Below are 24,696 nucleotides of genomic sequence, written 5' to 3'. Positions count from 1 at the left end.
ACAAATGCAAACAGTGGCGAACATTTCAGATTATCGAATATGTCTGTAGTTTCGAATGAACTTATAATGAATCAATCTAGATGAGTTAATTGAACTCGGCGTTAAGAAAAACCAAAAGGGGTTATTTCGAGGATCGGATGTAACATTCCTTTCCGGTAACAGTTTTAAAATTAGAAAACCGGAAATACAAAATCTCCCGCCGAAATGTCAACATGTGAAATATGAAAACGCACAGTATCTATGAAAAAAGTCTTTATTTGAAAACATTCCCGTTTCCTTTTTCTCAAAATATGACAAAATATTGACTAAGCGAAAAAATTCTGCTCCATAGAAAATCAAAAATTTAAAAAAATCAGGTTGGAACCCCTTTTATAATGAACAATACTTCTGTTTTGAATGGGGTCAGAGACATATAAAATGTATTATATGTCTCTGATGGGGTCATATGCCGCGATGATATGGTTGGACTGGCTGGTTCTGCTCTTGATTACAGAAATGTACATGCTGCATTTACTATAGACCGAATAATCTGTCTCTTGTGTGGGTACATTTGTCATTTCATATTTTCTTTTCATCATTTGGCTATTTATTATTTTTTTTTTTTGTGTCCGCAAAAAAAAAATAATAAATAGCCAAATGATGAAAAGAAAATATGAAATGACAAATGTCCACAAAAAAAAAAATAATAAATAGCCAAATGATGAAAAGAAAATATGAAATGACAAATGTACCCACACAAGAGACAGATTATTCGGTCTACATTTACTATAAACATTCACACTTACAGAATTCAGGGAGTAATGCATTGTAATATATAAAAGCAATCATGACAGGAGATCATGACTCATTTTAGAATCACATTGTCTCCTCCAGAACTTCTGCATTCAATAACAGCTCTTGAACAAACTGAACTATAAGGAAGTACTGCCCTAGCTTATCCACTTGCAACTAGCTAAGTATGTACTAGTGTCAGTGGTTACAGATTACCTTCACATTAGTGCATGGGTCTCAATGGGGTCTTAGCGTGACATGTGAAAGTCAAATTATTGTACCGTAAAAACAGAAATGAAGTCTAGAGGGACATGGGAAAATGCAAAACAATGAGAATTGCTTACATACATTCATAGTAGAAGCGGGATACAGGAATCTGACAAAACAGATGATTTGGGATCAGAACCCCCCCCCCCCCAATGAGACGCCAACATTTGTCCAAATAATTATGACGTCTTACTTAGGTTTACTTAGATTCTTTTACTGATACAGGTCATCAATCTCTATACATGTATCTAAATCTTCTCCATTTCTGGTGATTTTTTATTTATAGTCTTCGTACACCATTGTTTGGTTCTTCCAGTATTTGTCTAGTCTATTTTTAAATGTATTTGTGGTTGGTGATGTCACTATAATTTTGGGTAGTGTATTCCATGTACTCACCACTCGTAGAGCAAAGGCATTCCTCCTTAATTCTGTTCTTGCTCTCTGTGGAAATATTTTCAGACTGTTGCTGCGTACCCCTATTCGTGTAGTCATATCCTTCCATAATTTAACAAATTGTGCCGCCTCTTTATCATATTATCCGTTCAGTATTTTATATAATTCAATCATGTCACCTCGGACCCGTCTAAAATTTAGAGATGGTAGTTTTAATTTTTGCAGTCTTTCTGAGTATGTTAAATTCTTTAATCCTGGTAGTTGTTTAGTTGCCTGGCGCTGCAAATTCTCATTTATGTTAATATATTTTATTTTATATGGATGCCTTGCAAGGCTATTTTAATTGGTGTCCCAGAAAAAATTTAAAATAGCCTTGTAATACATCATAATTATTTGGACTACCTTCACATCAATGACCAGAGATGTATAAAAATGAACAAGATATAAAGGTTCTCTATAATGGGCAGGGTAGGATTATTGCTGCTGACATCAATCTCTGAGAAAATAAACATTGTTGTTAATTACTTCTCTGATAATGCACTAAATTAAAACCATGAAATGGAATTTCAAATAATTTGTGCCATTTCTTTTCAAACCAGCATTTATAGACAAAGCCTTAATTCTTCATTATCAAGGCCAGTTAATACATGTATGAATGAAAATCTCAGCTTTGAGACATACTTTTGAAGCTTTTTGACATTATCAAATACATTTACAAACATGTATGATAATAAACCCTAATATATATTATGTAAGTTAACACCGTTTGTGTATATTTTCAGTACCAGATTACAAATTGATATCACCAAGGCCAGTCACTCAGATCTCACAAAGTTTAGATTTATCTAAACAGTACATGTTTAATGTGTTTGGAGTTGATTATCATCTTTATTTAATACCATATACACAACTTATATCTCCAGGTATGTGTAAACATCCACAAAACAATATGCTCGTCTGTATGTAAAATTAAAACAAACATCACATCGGGGCCCCATCACATACATGTTTGAAAGAGAGATATTTAATGTTTGGAATTTTATATGCTTTTGAAAATGCTTTACAATTGAATGATTCCATTTCTTTAAAACAATACTTTTATTGCATTTTTCGTAATTCAACATGCTCAAAGGTCTATGTAACTGAATATATTTAATGTTCAATTCTACATCAAGATAAAAAAGAAAAATCATAGCATTACTATATTTCATAGAGTTACTATATTTATAAAAATACAACAAAATGTTATCAACAGTGCATAAAAGTTGCTGATGCTTAATGCAGTAATTTAATTAACCTATACGTTATATGTTATCTTAAAAAAGCGATGAAATATTTCTAAAAACAAGCTTTGGTAAATGTCAATTGTTGTCAGACATTTAAAGACTTGCTATAATGGTTTTAGTCTAATAGAAATATTTCAGAAGTAAAATTACTTTTATGCTATCTAATTAGATCAGATGTATTCATTCAGTTGAATGTAATTAAAGGGAGACTTGAAATATGTAGAGGAGAAAGCAACACAGCTGCACAAAAAACATGAAAAAACAAACACCATGTTAAAAATTGTACATGTAGAGGTCAACATAAATGCATGGTCACAAGTTACATTATACCTTAATATTATCTTACAGCATGCATCACACAGCGGATGAGATCAAACAAAACCAATTCACTGGAACCTTGTACACAAGGGGAGGAGCTTTGTCATTACCATGGTTACATAAAAAATGAAAACCAATCATCAGCAGCAATAAGTACATGTGATGGTCTTGTAAGTTATTTGTTGAAATTAATATGTAAACAAATTAAGTTACGAAAATTGAATTTTATCTTTTCAAAGAAAATCTGGAAAGCAATTTAAAAAATCAATTATCAGTTGTTTCTCACTCTAGAAACTTAATCATTCATAATAAAAATGAATATACTGTTTATTGTTTTACAAGGAAATTGTCAGTCTTTGTGGGAGCTCTTATAAAAATTAGGAGTTCTGGTCATACAGTAGGTATGTTCCGGACCATATGAGTATTTGGACCATACGCGTATGGTCATGACCATATGCGTATACTCATATGGTCCGACCATACGCGTATGGTCGGACCATATGAGTATAATACTCGTTTGGTTATTAACAGGCCGGACCATATGAGTATTTGGACCATATAGGTATATTTTTTTTTTAAATTACATTATAAAAGAGGGACGAAAGACACCAAAGGGACAGTCAAACTCATAAATCTAAAACAAACTGACAACGCCATGGCTAAAAATGAAAAAGACAAACAGAAAAACAAAAGTACACATGACACAACATAGAAAACTAAAGAATAAACAACACGAACCCCAACAAAAACTAGGGGTGATCTCAGGTGCTCCGGAAGGGTATATTATGTTTCAATAATACAAAAACTTTATCTAAAAACATGACAATTTTTTAATTTTATAATCCAAAAACTTCGTAAAAATTTAATATTGATGCCATAGTTAGTTTTCATCGCTAGTTACATTCGTGCATGTGGGCTTGGTTGACATTCCAGTGGCGGATCCAGCCATTTTAAAAAGGGGGGTTCCCAACCCAGAGTAAAGGGGGTTCCAACTATATGCTCCCATTCAAATGCATTGATCAGCTAAAAAAAAGGGGGGTTCCAACCCCCGGAACGCCCCCCCCCCCCCCCCCCCCCCCCCCCCTGGATCCGCCACTGTATTCACTTCCACACGGTATCATAGCTTTTTTGCATTTGCAAGAAATTTGTGCACGATCCTTTTCATTTACACATTTTGTTTGCGAGTGAAAAACAAGCCTTTCTTGCAGCTGCATACAGTGATACCGAGCTCTTTGGCCATTCCGATGTCTACGGTGTTTTTAAGAAGCTCTACATCTAAAATATCGTAAAATGACTGCAATACACCATCTTCACAACACAACTTAAATAAACTAATTGAATATTACTTTCCAGTGCAGTGACTTCTTATATAAATGTAACAGTTCATTAAGAAATTTTTGGAATTTAATTTTTTAGTCGACCTATTGCCATTTACTCGTAATAACAAATCGGTAATGACCATCGGTATAAAATGTGTTTACTATAAATTTGACCATTAAGTAAAATTAACTATGTGAAACTTCTTATTTTCATTTAGCTTATCTTTTTATTATAATATAATAATAAAATGACCTACATGATAGCGTCTTTTTAATGAACGGTCATACCATATGCAGAGTTTAGAAGTATTTAAAAAAGTAAACTGTAACAGAGTGTTAATTACCCCGACCATACGCGTACGGTCGGACCATATGAGTATATACCCATATGGTCATGACCATACGCGTATGGTCCAAATACTTATATGGTCCGGAACAGGTATATTTGAAAAGGTAAGTGTTATGTCAACTTATGATAAAATTGAGAATGGAACCAGGGAAGGTGTCAAAGAGACAGCAACATACCAAAGATCAGAAAACATCTCAGGCCACCAATGAATCTTCAACACAGTGAGAAAATTCCACCTCAGGAGAACTTCAGCTGGCACCTAAACAATATTGTACACTAGAATAGTCAAATTGAACATCACAACTAACTCGGAAAACATACGAAAGAACTAAAAATTAAAAAAATCAATGAAGTATAAAAAACTTAATTCAAATAGTTACGGGGTAGGGGGGTCAAATTGCTGCAAGTTTTGTATAAATTGACATCGATTTTACATATATCTGTATTGGTCAATCAATTTTTCCCAAATTAAGTTAATAGGGGGTTAGGGGGTCAGAAAAAAAGTATATGAATTGAGTTTTTTATCCTTCATTGAACTTTTGATGTCGTCCCTTAACAGGTCAGAGGATGAATTATTTGTCATGTAATATTATTTTGTTTCAACCTATTTAACTTCAGCATGGAATTATCAGTTTAGCAGACCATGATCTAGTGATACAACCAGTTCACGAGGACCATTTAAATATAACCAGTCTTCCATCTCATCCTCATGTTATTTACAGGAGATCTGTGAGAAAATCATCTTGTAAGGAGATAACAGGTAATCTTTTATAAGATGGTTTACTGTACATGTAGATTCAGAAATTATTGAAAATATTATGTGACAGAGTTGTATTATAAAACACAATAATTAAAACTCGCATTTTGTAACATTTTATATTATCTAAATGAAACAGGAGTGAGACAGACAGCAGCTGCAGGACATTTATCAAAATCGTAAAAAAAAATAATATCGCATTTCAGTTTAAAATAACAAAATCGCAATAATAAATGCACGCAATAATTTCTTAATTTACAGTATATTATTTAATCCTTTTTCTTTCTTTTTTTAGGGGAAGGGGAGGGTGGGTATTGTACATGTATTAACTTTATTTCGAGGTAACAAGATACATATTCAATTTTTTTTTAAAGGGGACTGCAGCTGCTTAAGTAATAACCATGATAACTGTGTGTTGTGTTTTATTTAACTCCTTCATGCATATTATATTTCTTCTTCAGCAAAATGTTTTGAGGTATATGTTTTCTGAAATTACATGTATGATGAACTCATATCAATCAATCAATGAAAGAATCCAAACCAAATCCCTATGGAAATAGTATTCCACCAACCTTAATTATATCATATTCAGGTAGTATAAGCGCTCTACATTTGGTCAACTGTTTTGAAAATCCTGTGATTTCTGTATTAACTATGTAAAGAAGAGTGCTAAGAAGACAATATACATGTGATCAATATTTTTGGTTTGCCTCATTCAAAACATTAAATAGTGTATGTGAACAAAAACTCCCCCCCCCCCCCCCCTGAATATTTATATAAACATTTGTATTATTTATGTTAACAGGTCAGCAGGATTCTATAGATTTAGATGAGGGAAATAATTATATACATAAGAGATCGGCAAGAGTAAAATACCCATTACTCCGTAGACGAAAAAGATCAGCAGGTCAATACATAGAGATCAAAGCCGTTGTAGCTCCTGATGCTGCCAAGTTTCATGGGGCAGACACAAGAAAGTTTGTAACAACTGTATTGAACATAGTAAGTTATAAGTGTATAAATTAGTTTATATCAGGGAGTGCTGTTTTGTTTATCACCATGTGAAGTTCAAGCCAATAAACAGTTGCCCAAGACTTAACAACAATCGTTTTTAACCAGTAAATTTCATAGACATTTGTCTTGCAAGAAATGATTTCCTAATGTTTGAAAGCCACAAATATAAAGTATTTCAGGGCATAAACATGAAAAAAGAGACAAAACAGAACAAAACAAAAGTGTCTTAAATGAAAAATAAAAGATGTGGTATGATTGCAAATAAGAAGACTATTCACCAGAGTCCAAATGATGTAGATTTTTTAAAACAACTATAGGTCACTATACAGCCTTCAGCAATGAGCAAAACTATAGTCCCCTTAATGTCCATCATGCAACTTATTTTGAATAGATGTTATTAATTATTAGAAAACTGAAATTGAACTGATATGAACTGATTGGTGCTAAATGAAAACAGTATAAATTTAAATTCTTGTATATTTATAGGCAGCACAGAGATTTCAAGATCCAAGTTTAGGATATAAACTTTTTCTTACATTAGTGGAGATACTGGTTTTAGAAGATCATACGGTAACATGTTTAAAAAAAAGCTTAGATAACACTACAGGGAGATAACTTTGTAAAAATCTGCTGAGTGTTTTAGTCACATTTTATTGCTAAGAAAATATTAAGCTTCTCAATGATAAAAATTTGTGGTTGTCAAGCTACTATATATCCAATGATATTTTATCAAATGAAGTATTTTAAAATTTTCATATTTTTGTCGAAGGATCAAAGAAATATTTAGTCAAAATTTTATGAAAATTAAACAAGCCAAATTATTTAGTCAAGTGTTTGGTACCAACTAAATAATGATAAGAATAAAGCATAAAAGATCATAAAATACATGTTGCCAAAATTCCCAATGATATGTTTTATTTATATGAAGGAATCTAGTAAAGAAATGCTTTAAATTCCAACAAGCGGGAAAGATATGAAGTAACATTAAGCTTTGTGATGGCAATAGTCATTTGAGACATAATAAAGCTTGAAAGCATGAAGAAAATTAGACCTTAAATATGTTGATATTTTTTTTTAGTCAAGTCTGGTCATGGACAAGGATTCAGATACATTGCTGAAAAACTTCTGTCAGTGGCAGCGACAGTATCATCCAACTGACGACTCCAATCCAAGACATGCAGACCATGTTTTACTAATCACCAGGTAAATTATATGTACACTAAACACATGTTTCTTTGCTATCTATTGTGAATACTTTTAATATCTATTCTATTGAATTAAATTAGTGATGAAGAAAGAAAATGATTAGCCAATTTGATATAATGTATGCTTTCAACTTTAGATAATTGTAATCTATTGTTAAATACATTGTTTAATACATTGTTAAAGGTTTTAATATGAAAAAGAAGGGTAGTTTTATCTATGGTTAAAAAAAATATATAAAAAAGACATTCAACATAGCCATTAATTATTTTATAAAGTGTTAGAATTTTTTACCCCCCTGGCTGTTTAATTGAATTGGGGAATGGCTTGGTATCAAAAGCCCCCTTCTTTAGAGGCCACATGACATTCTTTATTCTTTAGTGAAAAATTCCATCAGTCTTTAACAGAAAAAAGCAGACTAGAAAACGGGTTATTAGCAGACTTTTACATGTTAATGACCAGTGGGGCGTAGTTTCTCTGTTAAGAGTAATGATTCTGAAATAAGTGATCCAGTTAATTATAGAAAACTTTATTTTGGATTTATATACTGAAAAATAACCTTTAAATGATTGTCAGTAAAGTTATCACAATTTCCGATAGAAATCGTACCATAACTCAATTACGAGTTCACTTTGAACAATTTAAATTTATGAGAATTTGAAAAAACATGATTCCTCAATGAAATAAACAAAATAGTTAATGAAGAACTGGTCATAACATGATACATGGACTGCCTGTAGGACAGTAGTATTGACTGTGATAGCATAATGATCGAGCCGTAGTCGCTGTCTTAACCAATACCACTGTCCTGTGGGCATTCCTTTTATCACGATAATAACCAGTTTTTCAATAACTATTATTTAAGTGAAAACGATTAACTATAAACAAATATTGAGAAACAACAATATCTGACAATGATTGCTCTAGATCTTGACTTAGAACAGGCAATTATGATATATAAGACTTAAAATTGAGATATGAGAAATGACAGAATTAGATTATTTTGCATATATTTGTTAGTATAATAATTACAATTGAAGAAAATTATATATGCACCATATTCTATATCAAACATTTGATTTCAGTACTGATTTAGAAAATAATGGAGATGACATGAGTGTTGGTTTGTCATACATTGGAGCTATATGTTCTAAAGATAATAGTTGTTCTGTAAATGAAGACACAGGATTAGACATTGGTCTCACTATTGCCCATGAATTAGGCCACAGGTATGTTCCTAGCAAAATGCAAGATTACAACTTGAACTCAATATTTTCTATGAATTAGGCTACAGGTATGTTCCTAGCAAAATGAAAGATTAGAACTTGAACTCAATATTTTCCATGAATTAGGCTACAGGTATGTTCCTAGCAAAATGAAAGATTAGAATCTTGAACTCAATATTTTCCATGAATTAGGCTACAGGTATGTTCCTAGCAAAATGAAAGATTAGAATCTTGAACTCAATATTTTCCATGAATTAGGCTATAGGTATGTTCCTAGCAAAATGCAAGATTACAACTTGAACTCAATATTTTCTATGAATTAGGCTACAGGTATGTTCCTAGCAAAATGAAAGATTAGAACTTGAACTCAATATTTTCCATGAATTAGGCTACAGGTATGTTCCTAGCAAAATGAAAGATTAGAACTTGAACTCAATTTTTTCCATGAATTAGGCTACAGGTATGTTCCAAGCAAAATGCAAGATAAGAATCTTGAACTCAATATTTTCCATGAATTAGGTCATAGGTATGTTCCTAGCAAAATGAAAGATTAGAACTTGAACTCAATTTTTTCCATGAATTAGGCCACAGGTATGTTCCTAGCAAAATGAAAGATTAGAACTTGAACTCAATATTTTCCATGAATTAGGCTACAGGTATGTTCCTAGCAAAATGAAAGATTAGAACTTGAACTCAATATTTTCCATGAATTAGGCTACAGGTATGTTCCTAGCAAAATGAAAGATTACAACTTGAACTCAATATTTTTCATGAATTAGGCTACAGGTATGTTCCTAGCAAAATGAAAGATTACAACTTGAACTCAATATTTTCCATGAATTAAGCTACAGGTATGTTCCAAGCAATATACAAGATTAGAATCTTGGAACTCAATATTTTCCATGAATTAGGCCACAGGTATGTTCCAAGCAAAATGAAAGATTACAACTTGAACTCAATATTTTCCATGAATTAGGCTACAGGTATGTTCCTAGCGAAATGAAAGATTAGAACTTGAACTCAATTTTTTCCATGAATTAGGCTACAGGTATGTTCCTAGCAAAATGAAAGATTAGAACTTGAACTCAATATTTTACATGAATTAGGCTACAGGTATGTTCCAAGCAAAATGCAAGATTAGAATCTTGAACTCAATATTTTCCATGACTTAGGCCACAGATATGTTCCAAGCAAAATGCAACATTAGAATCTGACCTCACTGTTATGAATAATTAAGCAAAAAGTATGTTAAAAGCAAGACACAAGGTCATTTAGATGACTGATATGTTCCAAGCAAAATGCAACATTAGAATCTGACCTCACTGTTATGAATAATTAAGCAAAAAGTATGTGAAAAGCAATACACAAGGTCATTTAGATGACTGGATAGAACCCATCAGTTATACAATGAATATACATTATTACAACTTTTACTGTAATTCATAACACCCTGGATTATAATCCTGAGTTTGATTACAAACATAACAGTTTGAAACTGATTACCAGGTTGTATCTTTATTAAAAAAGAGAATTGTTTGTAAGGAAAGATACTGTTGATGTATATCTTTTAAAAAAAATATACATGTGTTTTTAAATTTATTTATTGTATATTATATTTTGTTGACAGTTTAGGCATGAGCCATGATGGAAAAGCTGGTTGCCGAAAAGATGTTAACATTATGTCTGCCAATGGTGCTGGTGGTCTTAAATGGTCCAAATGTAGTGCAAAATCATTAGAAGAAACAATGAGGTATGTGTTGATTCTGTTGCTGAAGCTCCTATAAAGTAATAATCCCATGTTATTTACGTTGCCTAGGAAAAAAATAATTATAGGGACATGTTAGCTGTTCCAAATCTTATATTCACATCTTGTGGATATAACTTTTATCATAGAGGATTCCCTATGTTTTTAGCAAGTTTTTAGCTAATGAGAAAAGAGAATAGTCATACAATATGTGCTATAACTTGTGTTTACAATATCTTTTGAACCATTCATATAAAATATTACAGAAGTTAGTTTGATAATGGTCCTCATTCTGAGTATTTTAACGCCATTTCCTGAGAGAACTTTTATTACCCAAATAACTTCATCTTTCTTTCTACCTTTTAAATAATTTCTTATACTTCAATTTAGTCCTTTTCAACTCTTCTGTCTAGAGTGATTAATTTATTTACTTTTATAACTTGTGCCTGAGTTCATGGCTTTACCCATAGATCTGTTAAATGTGTTTGAATTAAACATACTTCATAAAACATAATAAATGAAGGAAAAAAAAAGAGGAAATTTGCTGAATATTAAAACTTGAAACAGTATTTTTAAAAGGTCCTTTTGTACTTTGATCTATGTAGAGTATGTTTAAAGCTTTTAACTCGATATGTTTTTTTTTCACAAAATTTCATTATGGTTTGAAACCTGATGCATGCTAAGTTTTAACACTTCACACATGTTTAAAATTTTATTAAGGATATTTGAAAGAGAACTTTTATCTTTGTTCAACTTTATAAATTTAAAGTTTTATGTTTTATTTTAAATCTATAAGTCATGAAAATACGGATCAATGATTGATAAATTGTCTTTTTCATATAAGTTAAAGAAGTAAAAATCATATTGAATGATTTTAGTTTATTGGAACAGGTTATTTGTCATTCAATCTTCATTTACAGGATTATGTTTTAAATAAATGTATAAAAGGATATAGATATTGCGCAACATGATAAATAGGACAGCAGACGGTCAACATATGGTCTTCAACAATAGACTGGTTTCCAGCTTTCAATTGCACAAAATCATAAAACAGTTTTGAAAAAATTAAACAGTTAAGCAATTTTAAAATTTAAGCAGATTTAATATCAATACCAAAGTTTCTGAATGAATTTTTTTTGGGATATGACATAAAATGGTCAATGATGATGTTTAAAAATCAAAATAGCACTTAACCTTATAATAATACATTAATACAAACTTTTTTATAAAGTGTTGAAAAAATTAGAAAGAATTGTATATGTTTAAAGAAATATGTAAAGATAATATGTTGCATGATAAAAATAATTATTTATGAACTAAGGACAAATCAGTTTGATCTGACCATAAGTGGTTAATTTTTTCAGAATTAAAATGACAAGAATTAAATAAAAATTTACATATTGGTATGCTTGTATTTTAGTTCATCTTCTAAAAGTAGCTGCTTGAATGATGCCCCTGCAGGTACTGCCACAAACTTCAATAACATTAGGGAAAAACCAGGGAGGTTTTACTCAGCTAACAAGCAATGCCAGCTAGCTTTGGCTTTTGAGGAGAGTGCATATTGTCACAATCAGGTAAACTTGTAAAACATTTCAGTTGTGAAAAACACTGCCTTCATTTTACTGGATCTTATTATGAATGAAGTTTTACTATTAAATTGTTTATTTTATTTATATTTTTTACAAAATGTATTGTACTGTTTTTAAGATGCAGTTGTGCAATACTACTTTGTTTTAAACAGATTAATTTAATGAAGACATTTTTGTTGTATTTTTAAAAACGGAAATTGAGAGTGAGATTTGCATGGGTTATTCAAAACAAATATTTGTAGAGTGTAAAGGAAAGCAAGGACTTTTTTCTGTTATAAATAAAATAAATTAAATAAGGAAATCTGAGTATTTGCTTTCTTAAAAGTTATTTTAGAATAAATTCCATCCAACAAATATTGTCCATTTTGAGTGCGCTCTAACCTGTATGCAACTTTTTCTTGATAATTTCTGAGCAGGAGCAAATAAAGATGTTGACATTTGTAAAAAAAAAGTAGGGTTGAAATGAATGTCATGTTCAAAAGAAACTGTAGGCAAATAAAAAAAAAAAGCCTCTTTACTGTCTCTTCATCTTTGTAATACATAGCATGACTTTGGGACGTTTATTCATTAAAACATCAGCAAAGAATGAATTAAGCATGTGTGTAAAATATCAAATATTCTAATTGGTGGAAATCAAAAAACTTTCTTTTGTGTCATTTGAAATTTGAAAACTAAATGTGTTTCAGTAGTCATTATTTTGGATATAAATTCCTAAACGAAAGTTTACCAATATAAGAATAAGGAGAAGTGGTATGCTTGTCAATAAGGCAACGGTGTGGATGTTAGCAACTATTAAGTCACTGAACCACCTTCAACAATGGGTAAAACCTAAACCCTATTTGTATAAGATGATAGCCAGGCCATAGTTAATCGATGAGTTTGACAAACTACTTATCAAGCATAATCAATGTAATAAAATATAGGCATGGGTATTAGTTGACTCATTGCTGACACGGGCATCCTGGTCGTATTGCATTTCCGCTAATTTTTCAAAGTCCCAAAACTTCCGGAAAAGTAATGCCAATTTGCGGAAACGTAAAACGCCGGCTGACACTTATGTTTCTCAAAATAATCAATTATTTAAATGTTTGGTGAAGTATTTGTGATTCATATCAATAAACATGTCTTTTTTGCATAAACAGGTGAACTGTCGTGTGCTGAAGTGTAAGAACAGTAATAATGATTGTGTTAGTTATAGCTCACCGCTGGTAGATGGTACAGAATGTGGAAACAGAAAGGTAAACTTATTATTGCTGAAAAAAAATTATCTGTTGTATTAACTTTTATAATTGTTGTATAATTTATGTAGTTAATAGTGAGAAAAACTGAAAAGTTGTAAAATAGTTTTATCAGAAATTGAAAAAAAAAATTGTGGAAGTTTATGATGAGATTTATCTATCGTTTTCTCCCAAGGCTGTTTTAGTCATGTAAGTGCTTTGATATCAGCACTAATGCTTTTTACCACCACTTTTGGACAGACCCCAGTGCCTTTGATTTTTTACATGTACAATTACATTCACATGAAACATGATCACCTTGACGATGTGACGGCAATGTTACAGTAGGTTATACTTTTTGGAGTATTTGACATATACTACAAAATGTTTGTGTATATTTAAATAATTTAATTTTGGATGTAACACATCTTCTGTTGGCTGACGTTATTTTGTTATCACCCCATAGACATAATTTAGTCATGTGACTGTGACGTCATCAACGTTTTTTCATGTTTTTTTACGGTTTGAAATGGAATTTAGAATTAAATTATAAGAAATGACTGTAATATTTTTTCTGTCTATTCGAAATAACATAAAAAATGTGGTGCACACTGTTAAATAACCCACTACGCGCATTATTCAGTGTGCACCAAATTTTTTATGTTATTGCTTCATAGACAGAAAAAATATTACAGTCATTCCTTAAATAAATTAATCTATGTTAGGAGACGTGTATGTACCGATTATCAGGTTATCTGCATGTTGATATCGTAAAATATCAGCTGCGAGACATAATATGAAGCTTTTTGTCGAGTGAGCGTAGCGAACGAGATCAAAAAGCCTTCATATAATGTTAAGCAGCTGATATTTTACAATATCAATATGCAGATAATCTGATAATCGATTTATCGGGCTATATTTGCGTGTTTCAGAAGTGTTTTCTTTGTTTCACCAGCACACAAAAGATGACTTGATAAGTTCGGGTCAAAGTTATTAACGTCGGTTCAAACATTATGACGTCGCTGATATGTCGGGTCAAAGTTATTAAGGCCGGGTCAACGTATTTGACGTCACAAAGACATGATACGGAATAATATTAAGAGCTGAACAGAGTGATATAGACAGTGGGACGACCGATAAAATGTAAAATCATGGAAATACAAAGTGTTAAGTCAGTAAGATAAAGATTTCTGTTGCTATTTTCGCTGAGTGCAATTTGGGTACTGGGACTTTAGATGATATTTTAAAAAAAAAAAAATTTTACTTAGTAAAAATCTTTTAATTTATTATTAGAATAATTTAAATGTTGAAATACTAAGAAGTAAATTAGCCTTACAACATATCATCAAGGAAAACAGAAATTGAACAAAAGCATTATTATATTTAATATTCTTTCAGTGGTGTTTAGATGGTGAATGTGTTGCCATGGGATCAGGGTCACCTGGACCTATCAATGGTGGTTGGTCATCCTGGTCAAACAAATGGACAGTATGTTCCAGAACATGTGGAGGTGGTGTCAAAACAAGGACTAGAAAATGTAGCAATCCAGAGTAAGTATAGACCAGGCTGCCGTTTCATAAAACGATCGTTAGCGTACGTTTGAACGTTAACCAAACGTAACGCTAAAATTCTGTTTCATAAAACAATCGTACTTTGCGATGGTCGCACATTGCGTGTGAATCGCGAACGCTATTTACGTGTGGTTAAACCTGTCGCAATGCGATCGTTAAATAAAAGATGGCCGTCGCCTTGCATACTTCGAGGTACTTCAGACGCCGAATTTTTAGCCGACAAGGGGTTTTCAGATAAGGATTGAAATCAGTGATAATTTAAATGACACATATTGCATATCTCGCAACCGTCTTGGTAGACAGGGCATAATTTAATTTGCAGATACGCTTTTACCACGCCTTGAAATAACGACTTTGGTAAATTTCTCCAACTTTGACCTCCTTTCACACTGACTTTCGAGTAAAATAAAAGACAATTGCGTGCTATGTACTTACAATTCATATGTATATCAAGTTATTTCAGCAGAACAATCAGAAATATCTGGACCAAACCATTTGTTTGTGATATATGAACAAAAAGATCTAGACAATAAATTTTATACCAATGTTACCTGTTGACGCTACTAAAAGGTGTCTTCTGTCACGTCCACGTTTTTGGCAGGGAGTGCTTGTTTGTCCAATTATAAATAATTCCGGTTGAAATATTATATTATTTTTTTTTTTTATTTCGAGGGCATTTGAAACTATCTAAATCTATCAGTAGCTGTTCATTAAAAAAAAAAAGCAGCACTCTTTCATGAAGATATGGGGAGGGTATATTTACAAAAAAACAAACATTGTCAGATAATTTGATACTATGCGGGATTCAATATTTAGGTTCTGACGTTGGATAACATTTTGCATGGCTTTCGTGGGTACAGACTAACCAATGTTTTAAGTCGACGAATTATTTTTTTCTATAGGCTTTATATGCCTAAATTGTCAAACCTCGAAATCAAAAGCTAAAAAATAAACATCAAGTTGGAACTTGAACAATCAAATTTCGGGTATGCAACAACACAGAACGGTCTTTTTAAATTAATCCCATTAGAATAGGGCTCTTCACGGTTAGTTCGGCCATATTGGATAGGGGGCAGATTTTCATAACAGAGGTAAAAATGGTGTGAAAAATACGGGAAAACATCATTAAAACAGAGCTGTTGCTTGGAAACACACATAGGATTTCCCACCTCCTTCCAAAAAATCTGCCCCCTATCCAATATGTCCGAACTAACCGTGAAGAGCCTTATTGTTTCGATAGTTATATAGAATAGAAATAGCTTTTGCAAATGTTATTATTACTATGAAAATGAGTATGGTACGATATTTAAAAAAGGAACAATTACGGAACATAACCTAAATACTGGTGCCTTACAGTTTTAAACAATGAGAAAAGAACGATATAAACAATTTAAAGAAAGCCCTTTAGTTTAAACATATTTTATCTGCAAAATAGCAAAATGGATATAGATATGAACAAAGAAGAAATATGTTATAATGACAATAACCGAAAAGGAATACATATGTTATAAAAAAAAATCGAAACCCTTTCTCTCGCGATGTTATGCTGCTGTCAGCGTAAAAGTGTAATGTTAACTAAAACAATCATTCATTTATCAGTAAACTACAGAATTATAAAAAAAATCTTAGATGTTATTTCTTGGTTTTCGAGATGAGCTTCTATCTAATTTCCGTAACAATTCATGAAGGTTCACTTTGTCATGTCAAAAAATGTAATCCAAGACTTTCTGTAAATGTGAACTGGTATATCCAAAGTCCATTCATCAGAAATATACTATCGTGTATAAATGGAAAAAAATAAAAATATTTTCAAACATTTGCTTCAGACATTTTAAAAAGCAATTCAAAAACTTCAGCAAAACTTTAACCCAAGACTGTATTTACTTGTCAATTGTAAATAAAAAAAGTCTATTTACTAGTAAACAAACGGAAAATGAAAAAATGTTTTCAAACATTCACTCTGGATACTGTCTTTTGGTCATAAACAACTTATGTCCAATTTCATGAAATTATATGAAGGGCTGACAAAGTTACTGATGTTTCAAACAAACTTTAACAAAAGACTGTACCTTAATGTTGACGCCGACGACGAAATCTATTATCGGTGTGTCCCGCTTTATTAATAAATTTCGGAGGCTCGACAAAAAGGGTGGACATGCAATGTACATGTAAGATGATAAGACTGGTCGCGATTGGAATGAGAGAATTTAAAAATTCATCATTTTTTTTTTAAATTGAATGTTTTGGATCGTTGTGTTACTGTAATTCTGACATAAGATTGTAGGGACTCAAAAATGTATAGTATACATATTTACAAGAGAGTTGTCTCATTGGCACTTATACCACATCTTCTTACATCCATTTTCCTGAAATGTAAGGTCACCATCAACAGCCAAGTAAAGCTCAAATGTTTCACGCCATTATTCCTACAGCTCATTAGTCCCACAGCCCATTTTCCCACAGCCTATTTGTGCGACAACCCATTAGTCCGACAACCCAATATTCCAATACTTTTTTTAGAAGAGCGGTATAATAATTAGGTCAACATTGAGACATCACAATACAAGTATAATATAATTATCATTATATCACCATAGGTCTCAGTCAGAATCGGAGCTAAAACAAAATAGAAAAAAAACCTTACGGTTTTGAAATCAAATAACAGTATCAAGACCTGTTCTACACAAGTCAAAAGAACTTACAATAAAATCATCATTTTCCCCATAAAAGTAAAGTTTTCTTTTGTTAAAACATTGAAACAAATTTCGAAGATTTATCATGTTTATCTAACTTTATCGAATCTCGATAATACGGTGGCATTATGCGGCTACATGTATGAAAGAACGAGATAACTATCTTGTGGTAACGACATATAAAGTCTACAGTCTGTGAGGCACTGGTTGCCGTTTTCCCTGTATATCATATCTATTGTTTGCTTATTTGTTGAAGGCTGTACGGTGACCTAACATTTACGTTATTTGGTCTAGAGTGGACAGTTGTCTCATTTGAAATCGTACTGTATTTTCTTATTGTAACAAGAAGCGACAAGAAGAATAAATTTAGCGACAAGAAAACTTTAAATTTTTTTTTTTGATATATGGGCAGTAATAAAGTTATTTTCCTTTTTTTTTATTATTATATTGATAGATATTTCCCGGTCATATTATGCTTTTAATTTGTACATGTACTTGTGTTTAAGAACAATTATATATTTATTTTATAATTTTTTTAACACTCTTATTGTCTAAAATATTATAAACTGACTGTATGCAAGGTGCTTTATTCGTGAACCAATGTCCAGAAAAGAAAATGTTAATAAAACGTGAATATTTTGTTTTGTGTATTGACTCATTTAATCTCTTGAAACCATGAACAAAGCAATAACAGAATACATGAGTACCTATCCTATTAAAATAGTTAACAAGCTTGGGTAATGCTAAAATAACTAAGTTATACCAAAGGATTAAATGAATCTCTTATTTGATAACGTTAAATGTTATAAAAATACTGCAATTTAATACCACAGTCCCACTAGGTCACGATCGCACTACGAGCTGTGAAAAAAAATCGAAATTCGATGATCGTAGTACGATCGTTTAGACCGCAGCAAGGTCGTATCTCGGTCGTGGTGAGGTCTTCAAGATCGTGATGAGCGTGGCCAACTTTGAACATGTTCAAAACAATCGTTGTGCGGTTGTGGCAAAATCAGCTCGTAGTAAAAGTGTAGTGAGAGCGTACTAAGATCCTAGTAAGATCGCAAAAGTCGCTGTACCATCGTAGCGAGAGCGTGTTTCTATTTGGAGAGACTGCGCTACGACCTCACTGCGACCACCATGTTCTCACCACGACCCAACTACGCTTCCACCACGACTACGTATACCACGCTGTTACCTCAACTTGCAAAAGTTAAGACACGTACTGTACATGGAGGAATTTTTGTGCAGTTAAAAAATGTTGCCAATATATTTTAGCAGAAGCAGAGTTATGAGAGTTAATCAGATCTTCACACACTTTTAGAGAATCGTGTAGCAGTCATGTGTCCTCGTGCACGGTGTAGTAGAGATCGAAGAGTGGTCGAATGTGGTCCCGAAGGGATCGGGTATTGGTCGAATTGGTCTGGGATAAAATAAATATTGAAGTCGCAGTGATCTTGAAGCGATCGAGCATTGGTCGAGTTAATCGGGAAATGATCGGACATTAGTCGAGCAAAGGTCGAAATGATCGAGTAATGACCGGTAAAACTTTTGTATTCCGATTAAACTCGTTCTCTACACGATCGATCCTTTCCCGATCGATTCGACCGTTACTCGGCGAATTTTCGATCTCTTCTCGAGTGAATTGCTTCTCGATCCTTTCTCGAATGTTTTTGACATGTCAAAAACTCTCGGGTAGAAAGTCAGATTGATAAAGAGCAAAGTAGACTATCCAGAGCATGCATGTCAGTTGAGTAAGACCAGTCTCCCGATCACGTAATTTGTCTTGATTAGCCTTGATCGAGTTGATCTGATCGGCAGTGTAAACCTAGCTTTATGATTGTTTGCTTGTTGTTTTCTGAACGTTCAGTGGTAATATTTCATGCAGATTAATGACAGAGAGAATAACTTTCAAACTATAATTTTGATGCTGCATGCTTTGTCGCTGAAAATGAATTTTTAAAAGTGTAAAATAAATACATATAAAAAAAAACAGGACAAGAGAGAAAGAGAGAGAAAGACGACAAAAAAAACCCAAAACAGATTTTTACCAAATATAAAAATATTTTCCATAGATTTTCTATTCATATTAGGCAACCCTCTTTGTTGGTTGTTTGTAGCATGCTGATCTCACCGACTTTTCAATTTTAAAAGAGACCACTAAAATCGACTTACTAAATAGCATCTCCTCGTTGATGATCTTACATTAGTAATATTATCCATTCTTTTCTGTTTGAATATCAGATATTTATTTGAAATAACCCAAGATATATCATATAATTTATAGAATAGAAAATAATGACCCATCCTCTAAAAAAAAAGAGTACCAACAAAAATTGACAATGAAAAAAATAAAATAAAATAGTCTAACGGATTCTCCTGAATAATACATGTATTTTAATTATTCAGCAATGATTACATTTTATACCACTGATAAAACAATTCATGACAGGGGTCAGACAAAGATTACTATTGACTGCAAAAAGCTTTGTTACAGTAAATTTCATGCGTCTGAAGCGTAATTTGAAATTATGTTCACTGTTTACGTTCAGCGCAGAATATTTGGGTACTAACGAATACAACCTAATTTTAGTGATCGAATTTTTATTCTATCAGATATCATATTGTTGTTATCTCGTCTAACCAACAGCACTGTCTCTGTTATTAAACTGAACCTTCAGCTTCTCAGTACTAGTACCTCATATCACAAATCAAATATGATGAAATATACCTTATACATGTACCATCTTAACTTCTGTTTATTATCCGAGATATTTAAATTATTTAAAACGAAGAAAGTAAAATAGTTTTCGCCATTTATTTTTTTTTAAGTGTATACAAATTGACAAATAGTATCCTTTATGCATTTCAAAAATTGTTACATGGTGTCTTCTTACGTCGCCTGAATTACAAATTATGTAATGTTTCTGCAATTTATTTATATTTGCCGTTCGTAATAATTAACTTATATTTGTTTATTTGGCATGCCATACTCGATAAAATTGCGGACGTGATAGAAAGCACTCTTCACCAAAACGTCAACGGAGATTACATTCCACGGAGGTTACATTTGTTCATTTATCTAAGATATAACATACCTGAAGATCATGAAAAGTTGTACTAAAATTAATACTGAGATCTTTTGGCTTGGGAATTTATTTCCAAAATGTGTGTTTGTTTAGAATAGACCATTCAACGGAGATGTGACAATAGACTTATCTACTATAGTATAATATAGGACTTGCATGGATAATATTCTTTTACTTAACAATTTTAGTAAGTCTACCGTTTTGGAGGAACAATTATTACTTTGGCTTTATTGGATTAAGACTCTTACTCTCCGTCGTTTACAAGCATATTTTTCTCCAACGATAGAGAGTGCGAAATCCTGGGATTCCCGTTCTAAAAATAAATAGCGATTGTATAGCGATCGAAAAATCTAACGATTCGTCAACGTATGCTTCATGAAACGCACGTAAACGTAATCGTTATGTAGTCGTTAGTTACACGCCAAAATCTACGTTAGTCGTTATTAGCGATTGCTTTATGAAACGGCAGCCAGGGCTTTAATACACAAGGGTGGTAATGGGGTACCATCATGACAAATAATGGTAAGAAATCTTGCCAAATGACATTAACAGTAATTTTTGGTTAATGACTATAAAATTTACACTTTCTTTCAGACAATAGAAAAACTGACAGATTTTGATGAAACACATTAAATTTTTTCCATTTATAATAGTAACAATTATTATTTTAGACCTTTGAAGAAACACAAGAAGGATATTTTGATGAATCACTAAAATTTAAAACAATTTGAAGCTAACGGTATCCGAAAATAACCATTTAATGCCTAACAGTGATGGACATTCATACCCTCATACATATATGTTAATTTATCAACATCTTGCAAGGAATTTTTATGCTGAAAAGATAGTTAAATAAATTAAGGAAATTTGGTATGATGCAAAGGTGACAACTATCCACCATAGACCTAGGGACATGTATATGAATAGCTACAACTCATCATACAGCATACAACAATGACCAAAACCAATACTGTATGGTCAGCTTTTAAAGGTAGGATATGATGCTGTTTATTATTATTGCAATTTATTAAGATTGGGCAAATAATGAGTGATTAAATTTTGCATGTTTTTTTTGTAGACCAAGGTACGGAGGTAGCGATTGTCAAGGTGAAGGAATTATGGCAATGCTGTGTAATGTACAGGTAACTTTACTGTATTATCTTATTATTTTTTTTAATATTCTGGGGGAAAAGTTAGGTATTAATCAAAATATATTATCCTAGTACAAATATTTTCAAGTAAATATGATGTTATATGCAAGTTCATATGTAATTATACCCAGTTTTAAAAAATCAGGGGTATTCTGTTCTACCTCTTTCCGTCTGTCAGTCCGTCTGTCCCTGGAATACTATCGTCTCATATTTCTCAGGAACCACAATTCAAGGGTTTCTGAAATTTGATTTCAGGGTTTATATGAGTCAGCTTTATGGTGTGATGTGTTTTCAGATTCATAACTCAACAACTTCCTGTTTACCTTATATTTTTATTTGGCGGGAGTATCAATAATGAGCAGTACCTTACTGATTCACTTGTTTGATTAATTTATTCTGAAAATGACTTTGTTTACACTGTTTTTTTTCTTGTATATGGAAAGTTATCTGTCTATCATTGTAACAATTAAGGAATGACTGTAAAAATTTTTCTGTCTATGAAGAAATAACATAAAAAATGTGGTGCACACTGAATAACGTGTGTAGCGGGTTATTTAACAGAGTGCACCACATTTTTTATGTTATTTCGAATAGACAGAAAAATATTAGTCATGTCTTATAATTTAATTCTTAGAAAACCATAAAAAAAAACTGTTGATGACGTCACGGTCACATGACTAAATTATGTCTATGGGCTGATAACAACATAATGTCAGCCAATCAGAGGATGTGTTACATTCAAAATTAAATTATTAGCTTATAATAGATTAATTGGTTTGATGGATTTAACTGAACCTGTTTGAAGTAGAGTATAGTTTATGAAGAGTTGATTAAAGGGAGATAATTTATTGGTTTTGATAAAATAAAAATACATATGATAGGATTTTAAGGCTCTTGAGTTTAGATGTCACCTGTCTCTTAAAGCTATTATAGGGTATAAAAGATTATATGTATTCTGACTTAACTTTTGTTTTTAGACATGTCAGACAAGTCAGTATAAATTAAAAGAAGAACAATGTGCTGCCACTGACAGTGTGTCTTACAATCATCAAATGTACCATTGGTTACCATATGCTTCCTCATCAGGTTTGTAAGAAAGGTCAAGGTTAACTTTAGGGAGCTACCATTTGATTTTTAGAGGGGTGCTAGGAAGATATTTGCTAAAAAATATCTTCAAGCAGGATGACAATTTTTGTTAAAAAAGTTAGGACACTAATTAAAAAAAAATGCACGACCAAAAAGTATGAAAAATAAAAAAGTCTAGACTGAGATTAGAACTACAAAAAATTGCAGGACAAAATTTTCATCCTAACCCCCATAAAAGTCGAATAATAGCTCTCTTAGATCTAATATGGCCATGATTTTTTTTATCTTTCTATAATATATATCAAAATTTCAATCATTTGGTTCTAAAATGGATCTATTTCAAAAGCCTAACTACTAAGTTTAACAAATCTCTTTATAAGTGAACTTTTAAATTTAAGGCTTCAAAGTCTGCGAATTGTTTGTATATATATAATGGAACTATGATGATTTTGTGCATTTTTCTTTAATACTTAATTTAAAAGCTAGCCAGAACTCTTGGGCGCAACCTAAGATCCAAAATGTTCTGTAATCAAAAGATGCTAATGAGGATATCAAATCCAAAGACAAATTTTTTTTCTGTATTACAACCAAAGTAAATAGACATATTTACACTTGGATGCAAATTTGTTCTCCAGTATGTAAAATCACACAAGTTCACATAAACTTTGACAACACAATTTGTAAAATTTGACCTCACAATTAAAACTTGATTCTTGATTGACTTCAGAAGGTTATTCAGAGCAGATCTAAGGTCATTCAGAAACAAAATTCAGCTAAATATCAAAATTATAAAGACATTTATTTTGCTAAAATCTGTTTTAAGAAATACAGAAACTTTTTTACCAAAAATGACGTAACAACACAAAAATGATTAATTAAGAAATCATTCTACCTTGTCATGATAATGATAATGTAATGTGTTAAAAGAAATGATTTGTGTTCACCCTTTGTCCAACCAATCCCGGTTTACCGAGATACAATCTTCAGACAGCTGAAGATGAGAACTGCCTGGTCTACCTGGATCAGTAAAACTCTTATATTTCCTGCAAACATTGCAAACGCAAGTTATCTTTCTTTTGACTTGATTAAAAAACTATCAAATCTTATTGAAAAAATGCCCATTCAACTCTGCACATTTAAAGAGTATCCATCTTTATTTATAATTTTTCAATGAATTGATTACAATATTTTGTCATGTTACTTACACCAAAGACTAAAGTTTGCATATTTCTACAGCAAATCACTAATTTTCTACAGGGCTCCATGCCTGTCAATTGTTGTGTCGCTATGCTGGTGGTCATATTGCTGTACCAAGAGGAAGTCAGATATACCAGGATGGAACAGAATGTCAAGGTCAATCTGAGTTAGGAAGATGTATAGATGGGAAGTGTGAGGTTTGTATCATGTTGATGATCTATGATAAATTCCAATTAAGCTTATTAAATGATGAATTTAAAAATAATTAAACACAAGTGAGCCAACGCCTGGTATATCTTCTGTCAGTAGATTCCATAAACCGGATACCTTGTGTATGCAGGGTCATTACGATAAAACAATATATGATGAATGTTGACCATGCATCTAGACATCATATAACATTCCTTTTGAAGACAAAATCTTAAGCCATGAACAATATTATGGGGTTAAAAGATG

At 31.9% G+C, this 24,696-nt stretch overlaps 1 protein-coding gene across 4 annotated transcripts in view; it reads left to right on the top strand.

Annotated features, from left to right (window-relative positions):
- Window positions 1-202: 202 nt before the first annotated feature.
- Window positions 203-24,696, top strand: part of LOC139512359 (A disintegrin and metalloproteinase with thrombospondin motifs 16-like) — a 44,367-nt gene continuing 19,873 nt past the window's right edge. For 2 of the 4 annotated variants that reach the window (XM_071299937.1, XM_071299935.1), the window contains exons 1-15: window positions 207-234; window positions 2,214-2,354; window positions 3,066-3,205; window positions 5,322-5,463; window positions 6,266-6,462; window positions 6,961-7,044; window positions 7,553-7,677; window positions 8,763-8,906; window positions 10,531-10,653; window positions 12,068-12,221; window positions 13,379-13,474; window positions 14,852-15,003; window positions 21,885-21,948; window positions 22,935-23,043; window positions 24,301-24,437. In XM_071299937.1, coding sequence (XP_071156038.1) covers window positions 222-234; window positions 2,214-2,354; window positions 3,066-3,205; window positions 5,322-5,463; window positions 6,266-6,462; window positions 6,961-7,044; window positions 7,553-7,677; window positions 8,763-8,906; window positions 10,531-10,653; window positions 12,068-12,221; window positions 13,379-13,474; window positions 14,852-15,003; window positions 21,885-21,948; window positions 22,935-23,043; window positions 24,301-24,437 — 1,821 coding nt within the window. In that variant the 5' untranslated portion in view covers window positions 207-221. Of the gene's footprint in view, window positions 357-2,213; window positions 2,355-3,065; window positions 3,206-5,321; window positions 5,464-6,265; window positions 6,463-6,960; window positions 7,045-7,552; window positions 7,678-8,762; window positions 8,907-10,530; window positions 10,654-12,067; window positions 12,222-13,378; window positions 13,475-14,851; window positions 15,004-21,884; window positions 21,949-22,934; window positions 23,044-24,300; window positions 24,438-24,696 lie in introns of all 4 variants that reach the window. The other 2 variants (XM_071299938.1, XM_071299936.1) reach the window with 2 other exon arrangements.

This window comes from Mytilus edulis, chromosome 2, assembly GCF_963676685.1.
Source record: "Mytilus edulis chromosome 2, xbMytEdul2.2, whole genome shotgun sequence".
NCBI lineage: Eukaryota > Metazoa > Mollusca > Bivalvia > Mytilida > Mytilidae > Mytilus > Mytilus edulis.
This window is presented reverse-complemented; position numbering and strand designations above follow the sequence as displayed.